Source organism: Chroicocephalus ridibundus, chromosome 15 (assembly GCF_963924245.1).
Source record: "Chroicocephalus ridibundus chromosome 15, bChrRid1.1, whole genome shotgun sequence".
Lineage (NCBI taxonomy): Eukaryota > Metazoa > Chordata > Aves > Charadriiformes > Laridae > Chroicocephalus > Chroicocephalus ridibundus.
In genome coordinates, this window is record NC_086298.1 from 1,349,525 (window position 1) to 1,371,934 (window position 22,410).

The following is a 22,410-nucleotide window of genomic DNA, read 5'->3' on the forward strand; positions in this document are numbered from 1 at the left end:
TGGGCACACAAAGAAAATTTCTGAGACAAGAGAGTAGGCCCAAACCCCTGTCCTTATCTGGCACACATTCAACTTTTCTGCTTTCTCCCCCTAAAATAAACTGAAATGAGAGCACGAGACCACATCCTTCTGCAGGCAGAAGTACAACAGTGACTGCCATTTAGGTTTTCCTGGAAGAAATCTGCTCAATAAATACCAATACTGTTACGGAGCTCATAAATTCTGAAGGACCTAAAGGCCTTTTAGAAGAGAGATGCCCCAAGTAGGATCACTTGGTCACAGGATCACTGCCTCTAAAGGCAGCCAGCTCTTAAAAACGGAGGCAAAGCTTCCAAAAACCCCCAAATAACTAATGCAACACTTGGTGGTGTGGTGTGGTGTCAGTGCTGAAATATGGGGAAAACAAACAAACAAAGCAGCGTAATTTTTCCAATTATCTTGGTCTACTAAAACACACAACCTTTCCTGACAACAAACACCGCTTCAGTAAGTGTACGAGGAATTTAACCGTGCGTGCGTTCCTCCAGGGACGCTTGGCAGCTTCAAGTCCTTCAGAAAAGGTAAAACTCCAGGCCCAAATCAGGCTGCCTCTCCTCTAGAAATTAAACATTGAAATACAAACCAGAACAATAGTCAAGAGCCACAAAGAATTCCTAAGGTATTAGCAAAACAAATTCCCTTCAGTCCTTATTAGGAATATCTTGAGGATGGTTTGAAAAGTCTAACCAAATATAAAAAAAATTTGGCTTATCCAACAAAAAACAAACGCGCGCCGTTTGCCAAAAGCAAAAGAATTCAGTCAGATAAAAAATGCGACATACAAATGATGCAGGTTAAAAACTAAATTTAAGATGATAATAGAATAGCTGCCAGCGTCTTTAAATTTTCAAGCATGGAAATGTCAACAAAGAAATTCAGGGAAAAACAAAGAGAATAGATTAAGGGTTTATTTATATCGGTGAAAGAGCTCTGTGCTGCTTGACTAAGAAATGACTGGGGGGGTGACAGTTGTCTGCAAACGTCCGTAGGTCCCTCAACACGGCCACGAGGAGCCTTCGCCGGACCGTGCCGCCGACCCGCCGGCAGCAGCGCGGCACGGCACGGCACAGCACGGCCGCAAGATGAATGGGGTAAAATGAGCAATGGGAAAAGATGGACAGAAGAGGAGACAGGACCATGGGACCGGGAAAACTGGTGCCATCCAGCTGAGGATGTCCTGCTGCTGGAGATACGCATGCATTTAATGTAAAGAAGCTCCGGCGCTTCTTAACACCAGAACCACCCCCAGCTGGCCAGGAGAGGGGGTGACCCAAGGAAAACCATTTCCTGGTAACTTGGCCTTGCACAGGACATTAGAGCTACCATGACTCAGTACTTTACAGCTCCAGAAAGGGACATTTCTCCACCTCACACCATCTGAAGCCCTCCGAGGCTCTGGTGCCTGGCAAAGTGGTGTGGATTGCACAGAAAATCCCACGGGAGCCGGGATGCGGCTGAGCGCCGTCATCTCTTCTCATGGGTACATTTGACCTTCTTTTGGGTTTCAAGGAAACCTGCCTGGGTTTCCCACAGCTTCTGTGCTGGTCACAGTATGGAACTAACTATCCACTTCTCTTAAATTGGCCAGAGGGGACTTTTGGGGGGGGTTTGTGCTGGTTGGTTGGTTGGTTTGTTTCTTTTTGAAGATGGCTGGTGAGAACCCTTCAGAGAGCACCACGGCTTATTAAATACCTTGCCTAATTATCTCTCTTTCTGACACAGGATGAGTCCGAGGCTCTTCATGCTGTGGGACTGAAAATCCCACAGATGGCCTTTCAAAGAAAGGGGAAACAATTTAAATAATTTTGCTTCTTGGAAACATTCAGCCCTTGGCTCGTCCCACCACAGGGTGTGGAGCCTTCTCCCAGAGTTAGGACAATAGCTTCCAGTGTGGGGACACACGGAGGTTGTCCTCCCCAAATGCTGGGGACCTGGTGAAGACTGGTCAACTGGGAGAGGAGCCTGCAGAAGAGCTGGTGGGATCCCAGGGCAGAGCCTACCTTGGGTTACAGCTGCTCGGGTGGATGTGTCTGCAAACGGAGCGAGAATTGTGGGCAGGAGAGGAAAATATGCCACCGGTGAGGCTGGAGAAGGGTGAACTGAGAAGGCAATAGGTGCAACCACTTCTCAGTGCCTTCTCCTCCAGCTGGGAAGTCCCACCTTCCAAGCTAGAGACTGAAATGACCAGACTATCTCAGTACCACCGCTTGGTCTGGCGTACTGGGGAAGATTGCATCATGTCAGAGTGGGAGACCTCCAGCCAAAAGGACCCGCTGGAAACGCTCCTGCCTGCACAGCACCCTGCCCCGCTCCAGGCCAGCCCTTCTGCTGGACCTCCATCTCCCAGAGACCTCCCACCCTTGTCGGGACCTCTACCACAGTGCTGTTAACGCTGCAATAAAGACGAGAGCCACCCGTGCCCTCACAGCCAGCTCACAAGCCCAGAAGCTCTGGGATTCTACCTCCGTTTCGGGAGCAGAACATGCTTTTCTGCACGGCTACATCTGTGCTGCGAGCGGGTTCCCCGGCTGGTGACAGCCCTGGTGCAGACGGGGGCTGAGCTTCCAGCTGGCTCCGTTCCCTCCGCAAACAGATGCAGTTCCTATATCAGGGTCTGATTTATTCAGCAGGAGTCTCGCACATTAAGCATAGTTAAGTCTGAAAACAAATCTAATGACTTTAAAATAAATAGCCAACGGAGGACTTGAAACTAAAATTCTTCCTTCCTCTGACACCCACCACATAAACAATAATAATTATATAAAACCGTGTCTAACACATGACTACACAAGGCTCTGGTGACCAAGAAAAGCACACGCTGCTTGTCAGACATAATTGCACATTTGGTTTTTCAATTATTTCTTGTCGAGATCCAGAGCCCACCATCTGAACGCTGACATTAATTACTGGTAAGTAGTTAGTTTTACAGTAGCGTTACGTAGACTCCCAAGGATTACCCTGAGGTCGGCAGCTCCCAGCGCCGTTCCCCCACTCCCACTGCCCTCTGGTCCCTCCGAGCCTCCAAGGCTGTCACCTGGACTCACACCTGTGAGTGGTACCAAATCACAGAATCATAAAATCATAGAATCACAGAAGGTGCTGGGTTGGAAGGGACCTCTAAAGGGCATCTAGTCCAACCCCCTGCAGTCAGCAGGGACACCTTCAACTAGATCAGGTCGCTCAGAGCCTCATCCAGCCTGGCCTTGAATGTCTCCAGGGATGGGGCCTCCACCCCCTCTCTGGGCAACCTGGGCCAGTGTCTCACCACCCTCAGTGTAAAGAACTTCTTCCTCATGGCTAATCTAACCCTGCCCTGCTCCAGTTTAAACCATTGCCCCTCGTCCTATCGCTCCATGCCCTTGCAAACAGCCCCTCCCCAGCTTTCCTGGAGCCCCTTCAGGGACTGGAAGGGGCTCTAAGGTCTCCCGGGAGCCTTCTCTTCTCCAGGCTGAACCCCCCCAGCTCTCTCAGCCTGTCCTCACAGCAGAGGGGCTCCAGCCCTTTGATCATCTTCGTGGCCTCCTCTGGCCCCGCTCCAACAGGTCCATGTCCTTCTTGTGCTGAGGGCTCCAGAGCTGGACACAGCACTCCAGGTGGGGTCTCACCAGAGCGGAGCAGAGGGGCAGAATCCCCTCTCTGGATCTGCTGTCACGCTGCTTCTGATGCAGCCCAGGATGCAATGGACCTTCTGGGCTGCGAGTGCACATTGTTGGCTCATGTCTACCATGTGCAGAAGGGGCTTCAGAAGAAGCTTCAAGAAGCTTCCCAGTAGACAGCAGCAGGGTAAGGGATCCCCAGGCAACGTGCTGCATCCACGAGGGCCCACGTCACCTACTGATGGCATCTTCCAGTTGAGTCCCCTCCGCGTCCCCCTCGAGTGCCCAACTCTTGGCGATGCGCTCCAACAGCTAACTGCCCATCACGCAAGAAAACATCCTGCCTTTGATTGGCTTTTAATTTGCTGCCTTTTAATTTTGTTGACTGTCTCTTTTTTTTTTTTTTACCTTGCAAAAGGAGGAAAGAAGTCTCTGATCTACCTTTTCTGGAGTGTTCAAAAACATGCACAGCTTTTGTCATGTTGTCTCTTAGTTGTCATCTTCTCCAAGGCAAACAGCCATCTCCTTCTAGCTCCCTTTAAGGAAGGGGTTTTTGATAAGCTCCTAATAAGTCTCTTCACTTTTTAAAATTTCCCGTTAGGAAGTGTACAGGGAGGTACAGGAACCCCACACAAGTTAATAAGGCAGGAGAAGAGCGAGTGTTTTCCACCACCGCTGATTCTCAGCGGCGAACAGCTGCACGCGCTGAACCATGTTATTTCAAAGGCAGCAGACAGGCCCGAGCGGGGCTGCGGGGGGATCGGATCAGGAAAACCCTCCGCCTTCAGAGCTTTTAACATTTACTTGAAACAGAATAAAATCAATTCAATACAATAAATAAATAAAAATAGTATCGACCCAATACAACGGTCACCACATTAAGATCGAGCACGCTACAGGGAAAAAAAATAAACCAAGTTGCAGAAAGGTAGAGTTGTCCCGGCAACCTTATTTTGCTTATATTTTTTACCGATATAAATTAACCCTTAGAGGCTTCCTCAACAGTTTGCAATTAGTGAGAGTTTCAAGCAGCAACAACTTTGAAAAACATCTACCTTGTATCTCCAGCCACAAACAGCCTCACAGATTTCATCAAAGCCAAATTTCAACCTTCAGTCCCTGACACAGCTTTCTTGAAATACTAGATTTTTATTCCATTTTGGTTTTTTAAACGGACTTGGTCATTTTTCCCTTTTTTTGACCATCTTTGGCTCAATCAGGTAGATGCTGAAGTGGATTTCGGTTCCACTTTCCTAAAAGAACAACTGACGTCCCGTCTCGCCCTTCTCTACGCAGGTACGAAACCGCAGTGATACCGGAGGGAAGCTCCGCCGCCCGACGGGCGCTCGGGTACCCTCTGGGAAGGCCGGGAGGACGCTCGGGCGCCCACGGGGGACACCCCGAAGGGTCAGCTCCCACCTGGAGACGGTGCTCACCCACCTGCTCTGCAAAACCCTGCGGCAAGAGCCACGAAACTGAGTTAAAAGTCAGAATAAAGAATTTAAAGGAATGAAACGATGCCTGGCTCCTTGCTCCTTAGCCTACGCCGTTCTCCTCCCAGCGCTTTGTTCAGGCTAATTCCCAGCGTCCCGAGGGCCAGCACTGCTGGACCACACTGATGAGCCACCCCAAAACCAGGAAAAAAAGACATTTTCCTCCGCGTAGGACACACGATTCTGGTGCTGCTTCCAAAATCTACCTGCCCACCCTTCCACCCCTGCCAAGCCCAACCCAGCGGGCACCCCAGAGGCGATCCATGCCGGGCAGCACCGCCGTACCAAAAACCCACCGGTAATGAGGGGACTTCATTGTGAAGCACCGAGCGGCAGAGCCGGGGTGCCGGGAAAGGGGCCTCCGTGGCGGCGGGGAGCACGTGGAGGCAGGGGAGGACCCCACACCGCGGCGTTTCAGAGCGGAGTGGGGTTTTAACATGGAAGGATGTGTTTCACCTCATGGGTAAACTTCAGCAGCGCTTTCAAGTCTTCAGAGGGACGAGGAGGGTGCTCTGGAATCCGGTGAGCGGAGAGACGGTACCACTGGAGTGCAAAGCGGGGGACGGAAACGCAGCGTGAGCTGTGCGGGGGGCAGCAGCGCTGGTGGTCGCCGCTTCCCCGCTGAAGGCGGTGGGTGCGCGGAGAAACGCCTCGTGTCTCACCGGGGTCTGCTCCCCGCAGCGCCAGTGGCTGGCCCTGGCCAGGGTGGAGGTACCAGGCCTGGCAGCGGCGACCGGCAAACCTTGTCTGGTGCAGCGGTGCTGGTCTCGCTCCGCACACGTCTCACCGATGCAGACGCAGTGGCTTCTGCCACACCATCACTGCTTCACTGCTCATGCCACTGCGGCGTTCGGGGGGTCCCCATGCTGCTGTGCCCCTCGCTGAGGAAGGGGCAGGTGATGCTCCTGGAGATGATGACAGGACGGGGTGCAGCCCCCAGCACCATGCGGACTTTCTTCCACAGCAGCCAAACTGGCTCTGGTTTTCTGTTGTCCGTCGTGCCCTTCTCCACGCTGATGTAACCCACAAACGTGCCTCAGGTACTCAGTGGTCCCCGCAACGAGCTGGGCATCATCCCACCACACGAGAAGAGAAGGCTCCGGGGAGACCTTAGAGCCCCTTCCAGTCCCTAAAGGGGCTCCAGGAAAGCTGGGGAGGGGCTGTTTGCAAGGGCAGGTAGCGACAGGACGAGGGGCAATGGTTTAAACTGGAGCAGGGCAGGGTTAGATTAGCCATGAGGAAGAAGTTCTTTACACTGAGGGTGGTGAGACACTGGCCCAGGTTGCCCAGAGAGGGGGTGGAGGCCCCATCCCTGGAGACATTCAAGGCCAGGCTGGATGAGGCTCTGAGCGACCTGATCTAGTTGAAGATGTCCCTGCTGACTGCAGGGGGGTTGGACTAGATGCCCTTTAGAGGTCCCTTCCCACCCAACACATTCTATGAGTCTATGATGGCACCTCCCTGACTTTCTGACCATCTTCTCCAACTCCCGTGGACGTTTCCATGCTGGGCTGCAGCCCACCCCCTGTTCTGGGCCACTCCCTGGTGCATCTCCAGCGTTGCCCTTCTTTCCAGCCTGGCACCTCTAATCTCCTACATCTCCACCTATATTTCCACAAAACCTTTTAAACCTGTAAGGTGAGTTTGCCACTTTGCTTGTGGATGGCAGACAACCAGGAACGGGCTTTGAGCACGCACGGGACCAGGTAAATCCTACCGTCACCAAAGCCACACTTTGCTCTCAGCTCCCACCACCTCCCCAGCGCCCAGCGCTGCTCTGCACAGGAAACCCAGCTACGAGGAATTTGCCAAGGAAGGAAAGCTGCCCCTTCGTCCATGCTTCCCCAGCTCTGGACTGATTTCCATCAAATAGACATGGAGAGGGACCAAGAAGCACCATCTTTCCTGCATCCCAGCACACCCAGCAAGGCGAGATGCCCTACAGCATCAGCAGGAGGGGTGGCAGCAAATGGACACGTGGAGCAGAGTCCCCTATGTGGGACCTGACATGTCCTGTACCCACCGGAGTGGGAGCAGCAGAGAACACCCCTTGGTGGGATCTGAGAGGGCTGGGGTGGGGGGACGCCCCCATCCTCTCCTCTCGCGTGGGAGCAGGAGTGTCCGCACCCAACCGCCACAGCATGGCCCAAGGTCTCCATCCAAGAACCTCATCCTGTGACGGTCTTTGCACCCCGGGGTGGGCACGGGGCTGGGGGGGCTCAGCTGTCCCATCCCGCACTGCATGCAAACATCTCCTCGCCGCCCACATGGCCAAAACGATCCTTCTTGCATCTATCATTTCAGTAAAATCCAAGAACGCGTGTATGGATCCTGTGCTCTAAACAGCTCCCAGCTCATCCCTCTCGTGCGGTCACCCTTCGTCACCCATCTCCGAGACGGAGAGCCTCATCCGAGCAGAGCCACGTCTGCCCACCACGTCCCACCCCAGCAGAGAAAACCATCCACCTACCTGCTGGAAGAGCTCCTCCGCCCACTGCTGTTGCTCTCGTCGGCCTAAGGGGGCAAAAAACATGGGAAAAAAAAGGCTGTTTAGGTTAAGAAAGGCAAGACTGTCCTCCAAACTCTTCCTGCTAGCTCTCTGCACCGAAATACCTGGGGTTTTTCCATTGTGAGTTACACTCGTGCCCCGTGTTGGTGGGACACGTCGTGCCCTGAAGGTCTGCAGGAGGCCAGGGCAGGGCTTCAGCCCCAGCCCCACCACGGGGGCCACCTTCTGAGCCGACTCCCTCCGGCTGCTCTCGCGCAATTATTTTATCACGCTTTACCCAAGTTTAAAGTAACGATCCCTCCTATGCAAAAATAAGCTATTTGCAGGAGGGAAATAAGGCAAAAATAGCCAAATTCAACGCTGTGTCCAAGCTGAGATGGCCCCGCTCCTGGATTAGAGGGGCAGGTCCAGCCCACCTCCCTTCGTTAGCGACGAACTGCCTAATTGAGCCCCTCCGGGCCATTAGCAGGGAGTAACCAGGGTCTCCTCCTTTCCGCCTCCTTCCCCCGGCTCTCTGATGAGAGCCTTCCTTGGAAAGACAATATTATTCCAAACCCAGAAATTTTATTTCTGAATTTGTGCAAATACAAGTTAAAAGATATTAGCTGCATTTCACATTTTGTGCAAATGGCAGAAACAGGCAATTCATGTGCAGCAGGATGGGGGCTAGCCAACGATTTCGATAAAATAAACCCTTTTTTAATTTAAATGCTAATGCACTGAATTAAAATTTAATAACTGAGGAAATTGAAAAGCCGAGCAGGAATATTGGAAATAAATCCAAGCAGAAACAGCTGAAATTAAAAATTCTAGAGAGTGGGAGGATAGCAGCTAAGCTGTCTTATATGATTACATTTTTTTTTAGGGTTTTTATTTTTTTTTTTTTTCAGAACGAAGGGGGGAAGGAAAAAAAAATCCTATCTTTGGCTGGCTGTAGGGCAGTAAATCGAGAGTGCTGTGATTTATTGCTCAATTTTCCTGAGGGAAAAAGGCTTTCTTTCATGCTGAAATATTTCATAAATTTCAAGCCAGCATAAATTCTTAATTTAAAAGTTATGGAGGTCACATTTAGTGCACTGGTGCAATTCTGAAATCTTAAAGGAATAGCAACCGAAAATTGCAATTTGATTTTATTTTTTTTTTAATTCGTCCTGTGAAATTTTGTTCAAAGGGATTCTCCGAGTTACACACGGCAGCAACACGTCCTGCCTTCCGAAGGTTTAAGAAAACCACTGGAAATGAAGAGATAAAAATCTAATTCAATTACAAAAAAGGGTTTTTTTTTATTATTATTATTATTGTTAGCCACTTGAGGAATTTCTGTTAAAAAATTTCCTCCCTCCATTGCCTGGGAAAAGCCAGAAGGGAGGAGCTGACAATGTAATTGCTTCTGTTAGATCTCCAATCTTTTGTGAGCACTGATATGTTCATTTGTTATACAGCTGTTCAGCTACAGAAAGGATGTCGGAGCACCCATAATTCAAAGCAATCAATCAAAAATTAATGATTTGTCATGCTTACACAATGGAAAAAAAAAAAAAAAAGGGAAAAAAAAAAAAAAAAGCTTTATGGGTTCCTGCAACTGGTAGATTGCTCAAACCTTCAGGGCATTTTCTAGAAGATTAGATCTGTGTGTACAGGAAAAAAAAAAAGGGAAAAAAAAGGAAAAAAAAAAAAAAAAAAGGAGATTTAATGTACAGCCAGGGCAGAAACCTTGCAGGGTGCTGGTGCTGGGGCATCGCTGCTGTCCCACATCCCCCAGAGCCGCGCTTCGCTGCCATTCCCGTCCGTTTGAAGGGCTTTCCGCTCAACCCAACCTCACAAGTCCCCCCCCCGCGAGCCACATTCCCCAGTCGCAGGGAAACTGCCCCGGCTCCTGCAATTATAATTCCACGTGAAAAACGCCCGCTGAATGTAAAGGTCGCCTGGACGAGCGCTCGTGGAAGCCGCAAAATGCAGAAGCCAAAGCTAAAGGCACCCCCTCGACTCCACACCACCTGCGGGACCACCCCAGTCACAACACCAAACGTCAACCCAAATATTACCAAAAATTAAAATCTTTCCATTTGGGAAGCACACAGCAAACCTCAACTTTGGAAAACCATGTGAGATTGCAAAGTTATTCATCCTCCAGGTGAGCAAGAATTTCTTTACATACAGATGAATTTTGGGAACTCGTTGTACCGGGACTGTGCTCCTGACGCGAAGCCTATCCGTGTCCCGATGCCGTATGTTATTCCTGGGCACACACACACACACGTGTTAGCTGGGGCCTCCGGTGCCATTTACCGCCCAACCGAACGCAAGTATTACTCTGCGAAGGATCACGCGTGTAATTCATTTTATGCTCCTTTTCATATTTGTATTTGGAGTTGAGCGAGTGAATTCCTGGAAATAAATGACACGGTGACATGGCGACTGTGGCCTCTGCACTTCCCGACCATCACCAACTGCCTGCACGGCACCTTCTAGGGCCAATATGTGATCTTATTATTTACTTCTTTTTTGGCTTACCTTCCCCATTCTGGGTGTGTCTGCCCTGCCCCATTTTCCCCTTCTGTCCTTTTTTTTCAAAAAAAATTCTTTTCTAATGCCTATTTTCTGGCTTTTTGACTTCTTCTCATGAGCGATTCATGGACTCCCCTCTCTCGAGACGTAGCACATACTAGTGCAGAGGACAAGAAGTCCATGAGGAGCACAGGGAGGGAGGGTGCGGCGGTGCGACCCCACCAGCACTGGGGAGGGGCGTTCTTTATTTTAAAAGAAAAAAAAAAAAAAAGAAACAAAAGGAACCACAAGAAATAAGAGCGCTCAATCTAGATGGTCCCACACCGGCCAAGATGCTCTTGGAGAGGGGGCATCTCCTGGGCTTCTCCGTGGGGGAAACACTCAAAACCCACCGACGGAGATGGGCAGAGCTGGCGCGGTTGGGTTTGGGCTGTTGCAAGCCCACGGCTGACTCCTTCGTGTGGATCCATTAGACCTCACCAGCAAGCCAAGGCTGAAGGCAATCAGGTCTAGCTGTCCTAAAGGTTTCTGGATGCTTAAATAAGCCCGTCCTCACCAAAGGTGCCACCAGGAGACACCTCCACACACTGCTCCCCTTTCCAAACACGCAATTAACTGGCATGCAACGGTCTCGGTTACGAACTCTTTAGGAGCAGCTCTGTTTTGTTCAGCACTTGTGCAGCGCCAGGCGCAGCGAATCCCGGCCCATCCTAAGGCTGCGAGGTGATTTCATCATAAATCACCGCCACCCGCACGACGCGAGACCGCGGCGCGTCCAGCCACAACACGGGAAGGTAATTTCCTCCGATTGTGCACCGTATGAGAAGGTGAAAAAGTCTAATAAAGAAGCGCCATGGTGTTCTTCTCAAACTTTGCAAAATAAACACAAGCTTAAAAAAAATTACTGCGGGAAAGTGTATATACACGTCGGTTGACGAGAATCTCAACACAAGGCAACGTGCATTCACAGCCCCGAAACCCCCCGCAGCCTGGGCTCATCCCCAGCAGCGTGGGCAGGGGGGCGAGGGGGGGATTCTGCCCCTCTGCTCCGCTCTGGGAGACCCCCCTGCAGTGCTGCCTCCAGCGCTGGGGCACCGACAGCAGAAGGACATGGAGCTGTTGGAGCGGGGCCAGAGGAGGCCCCGGAGATGATCAAAGGGCTGGAGCCCCTCTGCTGTGGGGACAGGCTGAGAGAGCTGGGGGGGTTCAGCCTGGAGAAGAGAAGGCTCCAGGGAGACCTTCGAGCCCCTTCCAGTCCCTAAAGGGGCTCCAAGAAAGCTGGGGAGGGACTCTGGATCACGGAGGGGAGCCATGGGACGAGGGGGAACAGCTTTAAACTGCAAGAGGGGAGATTGAGATTGGATATGAGGAAGAAATTCTTGGCTGTGAGGGTGGTGAGCCCCTGGCCCAGGTTGCCCAGAGAAGCTGTGGCTGCCCCATCCCTGGAGGGGTTCAAGGCCAGGTTGGACGGGGCTTGGAGCAACCTGGGCTGGTGGGAGGTGTCCCTGCCCGGGGCAGGGGGTGGCACTGGATGGGCTTTAAGGTCCCTTCCAACTCAAACCATTCTGTGATTCTGTAAGTGAGCTAGGCGATGTCTGTCAGCTCTCCATGGAAAGAGGCATGGCCACCATGGTGCAATGCCCAGGTCCCCGTTGGCCGGCTCCAAGCCTCATCAATCTCAAAGGAAATCTCAAAAATAACCTCAACGCCAAAGACTGAGGGACTCAAATCGCTGGATGTGTCTTTGGCGCAGGGCCGAGTGGCAGCACCAACTGTGCTGCCCAAAGAACTGCCCGTTGTGCCCGGCAAGACCCCCTGGAGCAGCCTGGGCGATGGCCACCTCGATGTTCAGCAGAACGTCTCCGCCCCATGGTGGCACCATGGGGACATCCCGTCTGCATCCCTACCCGAAAGGCGACCTCCTCCTCTCCCGCTCCGCTCGGGGCTCACCGTCGGCACGGGGGAAGTCTAGGAGGTTCCTACCCACATATTTTTAAATATCTGCCTAAAATAAGCTTTTTTCCTTTTATTTTGCAGTCAGCCCATTTGGAATCAAATGTGAAGGGATGATGCCTTTTGCAGGCCACGCTATTAATCCATTTAAAATTAAATTGTTGCATTTCAATTCTAAAAAGCCGTATTTAAGGACTACACAGATCGTAAGCAAGTCAAAGCGGTGATTTACTGGAAACCACCATTGAACCGCCAGCAACCAGACTGGGCTGAAAAGGGTCAGAGCAGCTTTCCAGAAAGTAGCATCTTTGGGAAGGGCGAAGAGAAACCTCCTGCGCACCAGTTTACCCAGGTAATTTAATTCGGGGACTTCTTCATTTATAAATGAGAAAGCGGAGGAGCCGAGTTTGCACCTGCCGGCCATCGGCGAGCAGGGGAGGACGGACGCGGGGCTCTGAAACACAGGCTGGGTAATTAGTCATACAATCTCACGCGTAAAATCATTTACAATTCAAAATACGATTCCCTGAAGCGGCTTTTGTACATATCGGGTACGTTTAAGGTAGTTTTGTTTAACTAACGCCAATAAATATCTATTACATTAAAATGCACGAAAGCAGAATGTGGTTTCTGGCCATATGCTCCTCGACTCAAGTCGTAAGCGAAAAGTAAATCGTGTGATAAGTAAGAAATGTATCAGTCAACATCTCCTAGCAGGATGAAGTGTCAAAAATTCGGAGTCCAAGCAGATGTATAACTGACCTGAGAAATGCATGTTTATAGAAAGGGCTACGCTATATTGGGAAAAAAACCCCCAACGTTTTAACAGTTACTGCGAAACAACAAAATAACTAAAAACCATAAAAATGTTAAATGAGATTTCGGAAGATTTCAGCACGGGCTTTCTGCCCGATCGCTTAAATGATGATTAAAAACAATTATTCAAATCACTCGGATTTGCATCCACATACGCCACGCGCGGATCCGCTCCCACGGGCGCGACGCCCAGCACGGGACGGGGGTGCCAGGACCCCCCATCTGCCACCGCCAGGGGAAAAAGCGTTTAAATCCATTTATTTATTCATACACAGCTATTTATTCATACACACCCCCCACATGATTTGCCCCCGAACTTCATCCCGGCTCTGCCAAGGGGAGATGCCCCTAATTCTGCCTGGGATTTGGAGGAGGAGCAGAAGCCGCCCGCCCCAGCCCCTCTCCCAGGGCAGGGAAAGTCAGATTTACTCTCCAGATGCTTTGTAAAAGCCCTGAATTGTTTGTTTTACCTGAGGAAAAAAAGGAAGAAAAAAACAAAAACCAAAAAAAACCCCAAAACCCACAACCTACTTTCCCTGAATGCCTTCCCAAAGGCAGCTGAATAATTTTTGGTGAAACACAAAAAAACACACGTATAGTTTAGGAACGAGCCGGCAGCACCCAGCATGGAAAAATTTCACCCCAAATAATTAAAATCTGGCAACGGGAGAAGCAACTGAAAACAGGTCTCACAAAGGAATGCGCCATAAAAATAACTGCAGGCCTGCCTACCTGCGCTGTCTGTTATTATTAACTTCAGAGCAACAGAAAATGCAGGAAGTGCCTTTTTTTATTATTATTATTTTATTTTTTAAACAAAGGGCAAGACATTGGCAGTTTCCTATTTAATTTTCATTAAAGAGGAAAAAAAAAAAAAAAAAAAAGAAGCTCCGCATCGCACCGAAACATCTGCAGAGCACAAGGACCCATAAATACGCCCGTGCCCCTTTTTTTTTTGGGGGGGGGAGGAGGTGTCTTTGCTTGCCCCTGGCTAAGGAAACCCAAAGCCCTGGCTTTTGCGTGGCACTGCTGTCCCCTACATCACCCCCACCTCGTCCTTCACCCTCCCAGGGTCAGTGCTGTCCCCCAAAGTCTACAGCAGGGAGACGGTGAGCCGACGGGGGAGCTGAGCGGGAGCCGTGTCCGGGTGCTTCCCAGAGCCAGGGCATCCCCTGCCCAAAGGAAAACCACCTCCCGCGCTCATCCTTTCCCTCCGCAGATCCACGCGCAGCCTCCGAAAGGGATGAATTTTCCACCAGGGAACAACTAAGTTCCTTGGGCCGGAGGAACGCGCTGCCTATTTCCTCAGCTGCAGCTTCCCCCCTCAAGAAATAACCACAATAATAATAATAACGATAAAAAAAAAAAAATAAATCTGCAGGGAGGAAATCTGAGCTCTACCCAAGGCACCTTCTCCGGCTCCGTGGCAGCGCCAAGCCCCAGCAGTTGAGGGTCTCCTGTCCACCCCAGCCCATCACGGGGGCTGCAAACACCCCCGGCCTGAGACAGGGGGTGGGGATGCCGGCGGCAGCTTTAAAAAATAATAGTGTCAAAATTATTTGTGAGGAATTTCACACTTTTAACTCAGTGGCAGTCGCAGGAAAAAACAGTGTGTGGATGGGCTGAGGTCGGTGCCTGTCCTTCGGCCAGGGGGAAAACCCGACAGTAAAAAAAAATAATCTGAGATTTTTGAACCCTCTGAGATGAGAACAGCAGGAGTGGTTTCGACTTGAGGTCATCACAAGAAAAAGGCAGCAACTCCCATCCCGGCCACATAAGTACGTCCAGCCCCGGCCAAACCAGGGACAAGCTTTCCAGCAGGCGAGAAGGATGACGGAGCCGCTGACAATGGGAACAAACCAAACCTGATGGGGACACACGCCCCTGCACATGGGGACATCTGAGATGTGGTGGTACCAAAAGCCCATGGATCACCCATCACCGTGAAGGCCAAAGATCTAGTTTGGGCTCTAACGCAGCGTACGGGGAAGTCTCCAGCGTGAGAGGAGGGCGCTCATTATTGAAGCCCAGCTTTGGAAACGCGTGTTTTAACATTGAGATTTCCCAGGTTCACTCACAGGAAGGTGCTGAGGTGACCGTGACCTGCAGGGACGCGACATCCCCAGCGTGCCCATGTTGGACAGACAGAGCATCATGATGCTCGTCACTCCCTACGCAGCTGCTCTGAACCCCCATGTCCGGACCGCGTTTGAGCAGAAAAAAATTCCTGCGGTTTACTGAGCAGCCACCTCATCCACACGAACACCTCCACCACATGTACCCACGCGAATAAACGCCTGCTGGAGGTGGCTGCTCAGCCTAAAAATGAAATCAGAGTGGTTTCTCGATGGGAATACAGCATCACCCAAGCTTGGCCATGCCCCTGGTTATGTCCCTTCTTGCTGGTGGCCAACCGCCCAAAGAGAACGCACGTCAAAGATGACCTTAAGCCAGCAACCACCACCACTGAGGGCAACGGCACTGCAGGATGGCCACACTCGGCATGGACACCCAGGACCTCCCACCACGAGAGACCATTACAGCTGTGGAGGAGACACTCTGGCCCCAGTCCAGCCATCCCAGGTGACCCCAGGGGTCTCCTCCAGTCCCACCAGCCGAGCTGTGGAGTCACTCCCTCTCCCGGTGCCCGTCCCCGCGGTACCGGGGGGAACGAAGAGCTTACGGCATTTCTCACCGCTCGCCTTCCCGCAGGTTCCCAGTCGCCACGAAGCTGCTAGGTCCCTCTCAAATCCTAATTAGTAACAAACACTAATGACGAAACCAGCCAGGAGGTTGAGCAGCCCAACGCAAAGGTCAGGCTGAGCACGGGATTTCACTGGAAAAGAAGAGACGGGAATGATCCCCTCAGCTCTTGCCGTTTCACTTCTGACTTCACCCGGGGGCCCTCTCCGCACTGATTTCAATTCTCTTTGTATTGGCAGGAGAATTATTTTTCTTTTAACTTCTTTCTTCTTTTCCTTTTTTTTTTTCCCCCCAACACTGTTTCATCTTGCAAACAGCAGATTTGGGTTTGCTCAAACTTCTCCCCAAACTCTTATCACAGGCAGAGAAAGTTGCGGCACGGAGGCGAAAATTGTAAGTAGGCGAATAATGATAATAAAAAATCACAATTAAAAATCTAGAAATTATTCTAATTCAGTTTCATTGTGTCTACTTCTTGTCTACTGTTTATTATCTTCCCATTTTATAATCTTAATTTAATAACCGGGGTGTGCTGCCTGCATCCGCCCAATTTCCGAGCTCTCTCAGTAACTCGTAATTACAAGTTCTTCTAAAGAAGTTTCAAACTGAAAAAGGTCGAATCTCTGCTGGAAAAAGGGTTTTGCAAACCGGGAAGTCGTGCAAACACCAAAACCATGGAGGGAATGAAAAATCCCATCACGAAATCACCACCAGCCTGGCCGGACGCGGAACCACGCCAGCGCTTTTCCCATCCCGAAATGGAAAAAAAATTGCCTTTTGGAGGACCCAAGGTTTTCATGTCGCTGCCATTGGCTTCGGCTCCCGATGGGCAGAGAGTCGCAGACATGTTTAAGGGCTGTAAGCACTTGCCTTCGAGTCAGGGGAATATTCATAGGAGTAATTTTATGAACTTGCTGAAAGTACTGGCAGAATCTGCGCTTTGAATTTCAATTTTTCTCCCGTGGCAGCCCAGGGAAATTCAAGCAGCTCAGATTAGCGGAAGCAGACCAAAAAAGAAAAGGGAACATGAAATAAATTTCAACCTAAACCTACAAATGTTCACACAAGTATTAAAAAGCTTCAACCTGCCGTACCTTCTTTTTTTTTTTTTTTTCCCAAAACAGTCATGAAATTAAAATTATGAATTAAATCAATGCAGCAAATTGGTCTGGATTTAAAGAGTTACTCCTTGATTATAAGCAACTGAAAAGTAATCAAAATATTTTTGCCATCTCCTGTTGCTCAGTGCTCTCCTTACTCCATTCTTCATGAGAAAAATAATCAAATTGAGGGTGAAGAGGAGAAAAGGCATTACTGATTACTTCTGAACTCTCCTATTATAAAAGCTGGAAAATAAGAGTGACCGGGCAAAACAACAGAATTATCTGCATCAAACAGTTGTTTACAGATGGTATGAGTTTCCCAGCAAAAGAAACAGCTGGAAATATTTTTAAAGAATAAATGTATACGGAATGAAACCTTGGGGGGGGCGGGGCGGGAAGAGGGGATTATTATTTTTTACTTGGGGGAAAAAAGAGGGGGGAAAAGGAGCCACGCGATAGCATTTCAGAAATCCACCCATTTTTCCAGGTTTCCAGTTTCACAGGAAACTCTCAGGAAATCAATTTTTCAAAAATCCTGTTACAGGCACTTTTCCAAGTTGATAAAACAAACCTATCTAACAAGCTACGAGTGCACATGGAAAAAACCAAAACAGGACTTATTTATACATGGAATCCCACACATTTTACTACAGAAGTGCCGTGAAGCACATTTCGTTCGGGCGTTGGTGAGCAGGCCCATCTCCTGCTGCGCGTGGGACGGCTTCACTTTGAAATGCCACGTCTGATGGGGCAGCGACTGCTCCCCACCACACCAGCCACCCCCGGCAGGAGCCACCAGGAGCCACCCCCCTGCAGAGGGCCAGCCCTTCCCCATCCCCATCATGCGCTGGGAAAGACCTGGAAGTTGAGTTTAAGACAAACCAGCCAGCGGAGGGTCCGGGAGCACGCGCACGGGCTCCCACCGCAGCTCAGCTGACGGGAGGCAACCAGAGAAACCATTTTATCTCCACCACACGTGGAAGAACTCTGTAGAAGTTACAGAATCATGAAATGGTTTGGGTTGGAAGGGAACTGTAAAGACTGTCTAGTCCAATCCCCCTGCCCTGGGCAGGGACACCTCCCACCAGCCCACGTTGCTCAAAGCCCCGTCCAACCTGGCCTTGAACCCCTCCAGGGATGGGGCAGCCACAGCTTCTCTGGGCGACCTGGGCCAGAGGCTCACCACCAAGAATTTCTTCCTGATATCTAATCTAAAATCTCCCCTCTTTCAGTGTAAAACCACTCCCCCTCGTCCCATGGCTCCCCTCCCTGATCCAGAGTCCCTCCCCAGCTTTCCTGGAGCCCCTTTAGGGACTGGAAGGGGCTCCAAGGTCTCCCCGGAGCCTTCTCTTCTCCAGGCTGGACCCCCCCAGCTCTCTCAGCCTGTCCCCACAGCAGAGGGGCTCCAGCCCTCCCAGCATCTCCGGGGCCTCCTCTGGCCCCGCTCCAGCAGCTCCGTGTCCTTCTGCTGTCGGTGCCCCAGCGCTGGAGGCAGCACTGCAGGGGGGTCTCCCAGAGCGGAGCAGAGGGGCAGAATCCCCCCCTCGCCCCCCTGCCCACGCTGCTGGGGATGAGCCCAGGCTGCGGGGGGTTTCTGGGCTGCCAGAGCACGTTGCTGGCTCATGGACAGCTTTTCACCTCCCAGTACCCCCAAGCCCTTCTCGGCAGGGCTGCTCTCCATCCCCTCATCTCCAGCCTGTGCTGATACCACGGGTTGCCCCGACCCAGGTGCAGGACCCTGCACTTCGCCTTGTCGAACTTCATGAGGTTCACACGGGCCCACTTCTCAAGTTTGTCCGGGTTCCTCTGTATCTCAAGTGTACCGGGAACAGCTTAACCTACCCCAAAATAAGTCTCTGTGCAATCACAGCGAGAGCAGGGCTTCACAGTGGCTGGAGACGCGTAGTGGCGAGCAGGGCCTCCTGGGCAGTCTGGGCGTGAAGGTGGTGGGCATAGAGCTTGACACTGTTTGGCCGAAGCAAAGACCAGCCAGGAGACACCTCAAGCTCTCAGACTGCAGGATGTTCAAATCCAAACGCACTTTTCAGGTGCAAGACTGCAATATGGACACTATGCGGGAGCATCTTCTGCCATGGCTAGCCTGTATTCCTGATGCAAGGTAAAGCAGGTCAAGTACCTGAGAAGAAGATGGCCCATCAGATACAGGCCAGCCCGCACCATGAGCTGTTGTAGATGCTGGAATCCTGCTCTCTGAGCACTGAAATGAGTCTGAGAAAGACGGAGCCATGCCTCTATCTAGAGGATAAATCATCTCTGAACTGCGTACCTCCCATCTACCCATGAAACCTCAAAGTCCCATTGCTGCCTCCCAGCCTGAGAAGGACAGAGACTCACATGGATCATCCTGCTAGTCCCTCACAAGAGCCTGTGACCTCCAAGAAGCCCCAATCCAAGATGCGAGGAAAAATTTAAATTAAAACCAAAACCAATCCACGTTAAGAACCTCAGAGGACCGCTTGCACTGGTGGGACATCCACCGGCCACAGCATCGTGGATCTCAGAGCCAAGAAGGAGCCCCATGATGAAGCACTTCTTGGAAGAAGCTTTCATAAGACTGAAACTTTGCCCTTTAAATCTGCAGAGGCGTTGAAGCATGTCCCAGAGGAGCCGCTCCAGCTCATGGTTAAGTCATCTGCGTTTCAGTGGGAGTAATGTGATCCCTGGGCCGAACTGTACATTTTAGAGTTGGTTTTACCTCTTTTTTTTTTTTCTTTTGGTAAATTTTGAAGAATGCTTTGGGCCCCTCCATAACTAACAGCACTGCACGTATGCAAGTTGCTGACAACATTCAGCTTAAATCCAAGGAACGCAATGAAAAATTAAACATTTGTCAAACACATGATCATCCAAGGCAGGAAATTACTGCCTAGAATTAAAAAAAAAATGCATAATTTGACAAATATCGCAGTGAGATGGTGTTAGGAAGAGAACTATAAAGAGGTCCAGCATTGGCCAAGGGTCCCCTGTGAGGCTGGAACCAAGACTACGTGACACCCTTTGCCAGTGCTGGTGGGGAGGGCTGGCCATTTGCAAAATATAAACGTTATCCTTATAAACAAAACCCCTTGTAGCATTTAGAGATGGGCTAAGAGGCTGAAACCAAACAAACATTTACTGTTGGGAAGTTAACTCCAGGACGTCACCTTCTCTCCCAGTTTTGTACAACTGGCTTTTTTTAATACCATGAAATGGTGGTAATTTTACTTTGGAAAGGGAAAAAAAAAAAAAAAAAGTCAAACCACATGGATCTAAAAGTAAGAAGGGGGGAAGGCACACAAAGCTGGATAATTTTTTCAAACTTAAAAAAGAGCAGTAATTACAGGGGGGAAAATTCAGAAAGAGTTTAGTCTGCCTGGCTCCCTCAAAAATGAAAAAAAAAAAAAAGAAAAAAGCAAGAAAAGAAAAGAGGAAAGAGAAAAAAAGAGAAAAGAGAAGGAAGGGGGAGAATGAAGGAAGCTGGAGAAAAAGCAGGCTTAAAGTAGAAATCTTAGAAATTCTGCTTGCAAAATAACTCCCATCAGCCAACCACAAATCCTATAAATATCACCAGATCGACTCCCCGAGCAGATATAAATCAATAAGTAAACAAACAAACCTCCAAGATTAAAAAAAATAAAAATAATAAAAAAAAAAAAACAAAGAAAAATGAAACGAAAATTTTAAAAAAGACCAAAAAAAAACCAACAGAAAAGCCTCGCTGCTCTCTGCAAGGGCGGGCGGGTTTGCCGGCTTCCCGAGAACGATGGCAATTTGGAAAAAAAGAGGGAAGAGGAAAAACAACTTTTCCTGGGTACATTTAAAGCCGTGAAGGGTGCAGCAGCGACCCTGCTGAGACACCGCTTCTCTCCTTGAGATAACCCAAATATTGCCCCGGGCAGAGGGGACGGCGACCCCGCAGCCCTCGCCCACAGTCCTCAAACCGGGCACGGCCTTGGGAAGAGCGGGATGTCACCCCCTACCACCCACCTCCGCGTTTGTCACTCCCCATCGACACTTCCGAGCCAGCGGCCGGCCTTAAAGAAACCGTTTTTCAGGCAGTTTGTACGGGACAAACGTCACCCGGATCCGACCTGCGCGACCTTCAATTCTCTGTAGTTCACGGAACTGAAAGAAACGAGGGCACAGAGCTGCAGGGAAGTTATTGCCAGCCAACAGCGGAGCTGTAGCGAGACCGGCCATTGCATGGATTAGTGTCATTTTTTGCTGAACCATTCACACAACAGAATATGACGCTCATTTTCAAAAAAGTGGAAGCGGCACAGCCTGACATTTAAAATTTTCTGATTCATACAGGCAAAATACCTGTCCTACGTATTTTTTAAAGCAAGAACTGTGTTCAAAATCCAAACGAAGCACTCAGAAGCACCAGATTCCGTTCAACTCGAAACTATGCAACCCCAAATGACGTTCTTTATTTGCTGGTCAACAACAAAAATTAAAATCAGTATTTTTTTTTTTTTTTTTGGCTCAATCTGAAAAGGAATTTTTCAATTTGTCAGAGCTTGACGGAAACCAAAAAAAGTCTACGATGTGCACAGCCCTGCCGCCAGAGAGGTTTGCTGGAGCAGGGCAGAACTGCCACCGTGACGTGAAAAAGGTACAACTCTTCTTACAGGATCCATTTCGGGGTTGAATTTTGCAGGCGGCATCGTTAGTCCCCTGCCAGCAGCTGCCGCCAAGTCTCGTGAAAGGGAAGGCAGCAGACGAGATCATCTCCCCGAAACGCAGACGTGGCCCTGGGTCACGGCTAAGAGCGAGGAATCCCCGAGCCCAAGCGCTGAAGCCCAATTTCCAACTCAAGTCCGGGTTTCCCCCACCACAGGCTGCTGCTGCCAGAGCCAGACGGGGCTGGTTCCGCCCCCGGGTCGGGAAAGGAGCAACGAACCCACTGAAATGGGTCTGTGGTCCTTGGCATGAAAAAAAGGTTAGGCCAAGGGCTGTGACCTCCTGCAGACGTGTCACCAGGAACCCTCCAGCCACCAGCCTGCTCTGGTCCCCCCCAGCCCTGGGTACCGACTGCAGAAGACGCTGGGCTGGGAAAAGCTCATGTGTGCCAGGTTCCACAAAGCTCTTCCCATTAAAAAAGAAAAAAATGATGCTCACCTACACTTCATGCTGTGGCAGCCCCACAATTATCCACCTTGGGAGCATCCTTTTCCACTCAGATCATACAAAACCTCAGCAGCAGCCACAGGTATTTTCTATATGGACTGTTTTGTACCCAAGGAACATGGTATATCACAAACTTCAAGGCTGGATTAAAGCACATCATCTCCAATAAATTATTCTACTGAACAGATGGAAAATTTCTTCAGCCCCAGAAGTGTTTTCTGCACGTAACACTCCAAGTGTGGCATTTAAAGTATGGGAAGCCGTGACAATTCCGGGCATCCGTGTAAAAGCTGGGTGAATACTGCAGAGTGTCCTTTAACCCTCAAACTCCATCCTGGGTGAGGGACCTCTACTTTGATGCACTTTGCCCTGACATTGTCCTAAATATAAAGGAGGCCACAGGACACTCCTGAGTCTAGGAGAAGGTTGGATGGAGAGAGATGGGCACGGGAGACGCTCCCCCCCAGACAAGCGCAGGACAGAGTGCGGAGAGCCTTTCTGGGGAGCTTCACCGTTACAAACACACAAAAACTTCTTCACCCCAGCCTTCTCCTGCT

At 50.3% G+C, this 22,410-nt stretch overlaps 1 protein-coding gene across 5 annotated transcripts in view; it reads right to left on the minus strand.

Annotated features, from left to right (window-relative positions):
• Window positions 1-22,410, minus strand: part of ZNF618 (zinc finger protein 618) — a 171,432-nt gene that overhangs the window by 90,680 nt on the left and 58,342 nt on the right. For all 5 annotated transcript variants that reach the window (XM_063352768.1, XM_063352767.1, XM_063352766.1 and 2 more), the window contains exon 2: window positions 7,599-7,642. In XM_063352768.1, coding sequence (XP_063208838.1) covers window positions 7,599-7,642 — 44 coding nt within the window. The remainder of the gene's footprint in view (window positions 1-7,598; window positions 7,643-22,410) is intronic.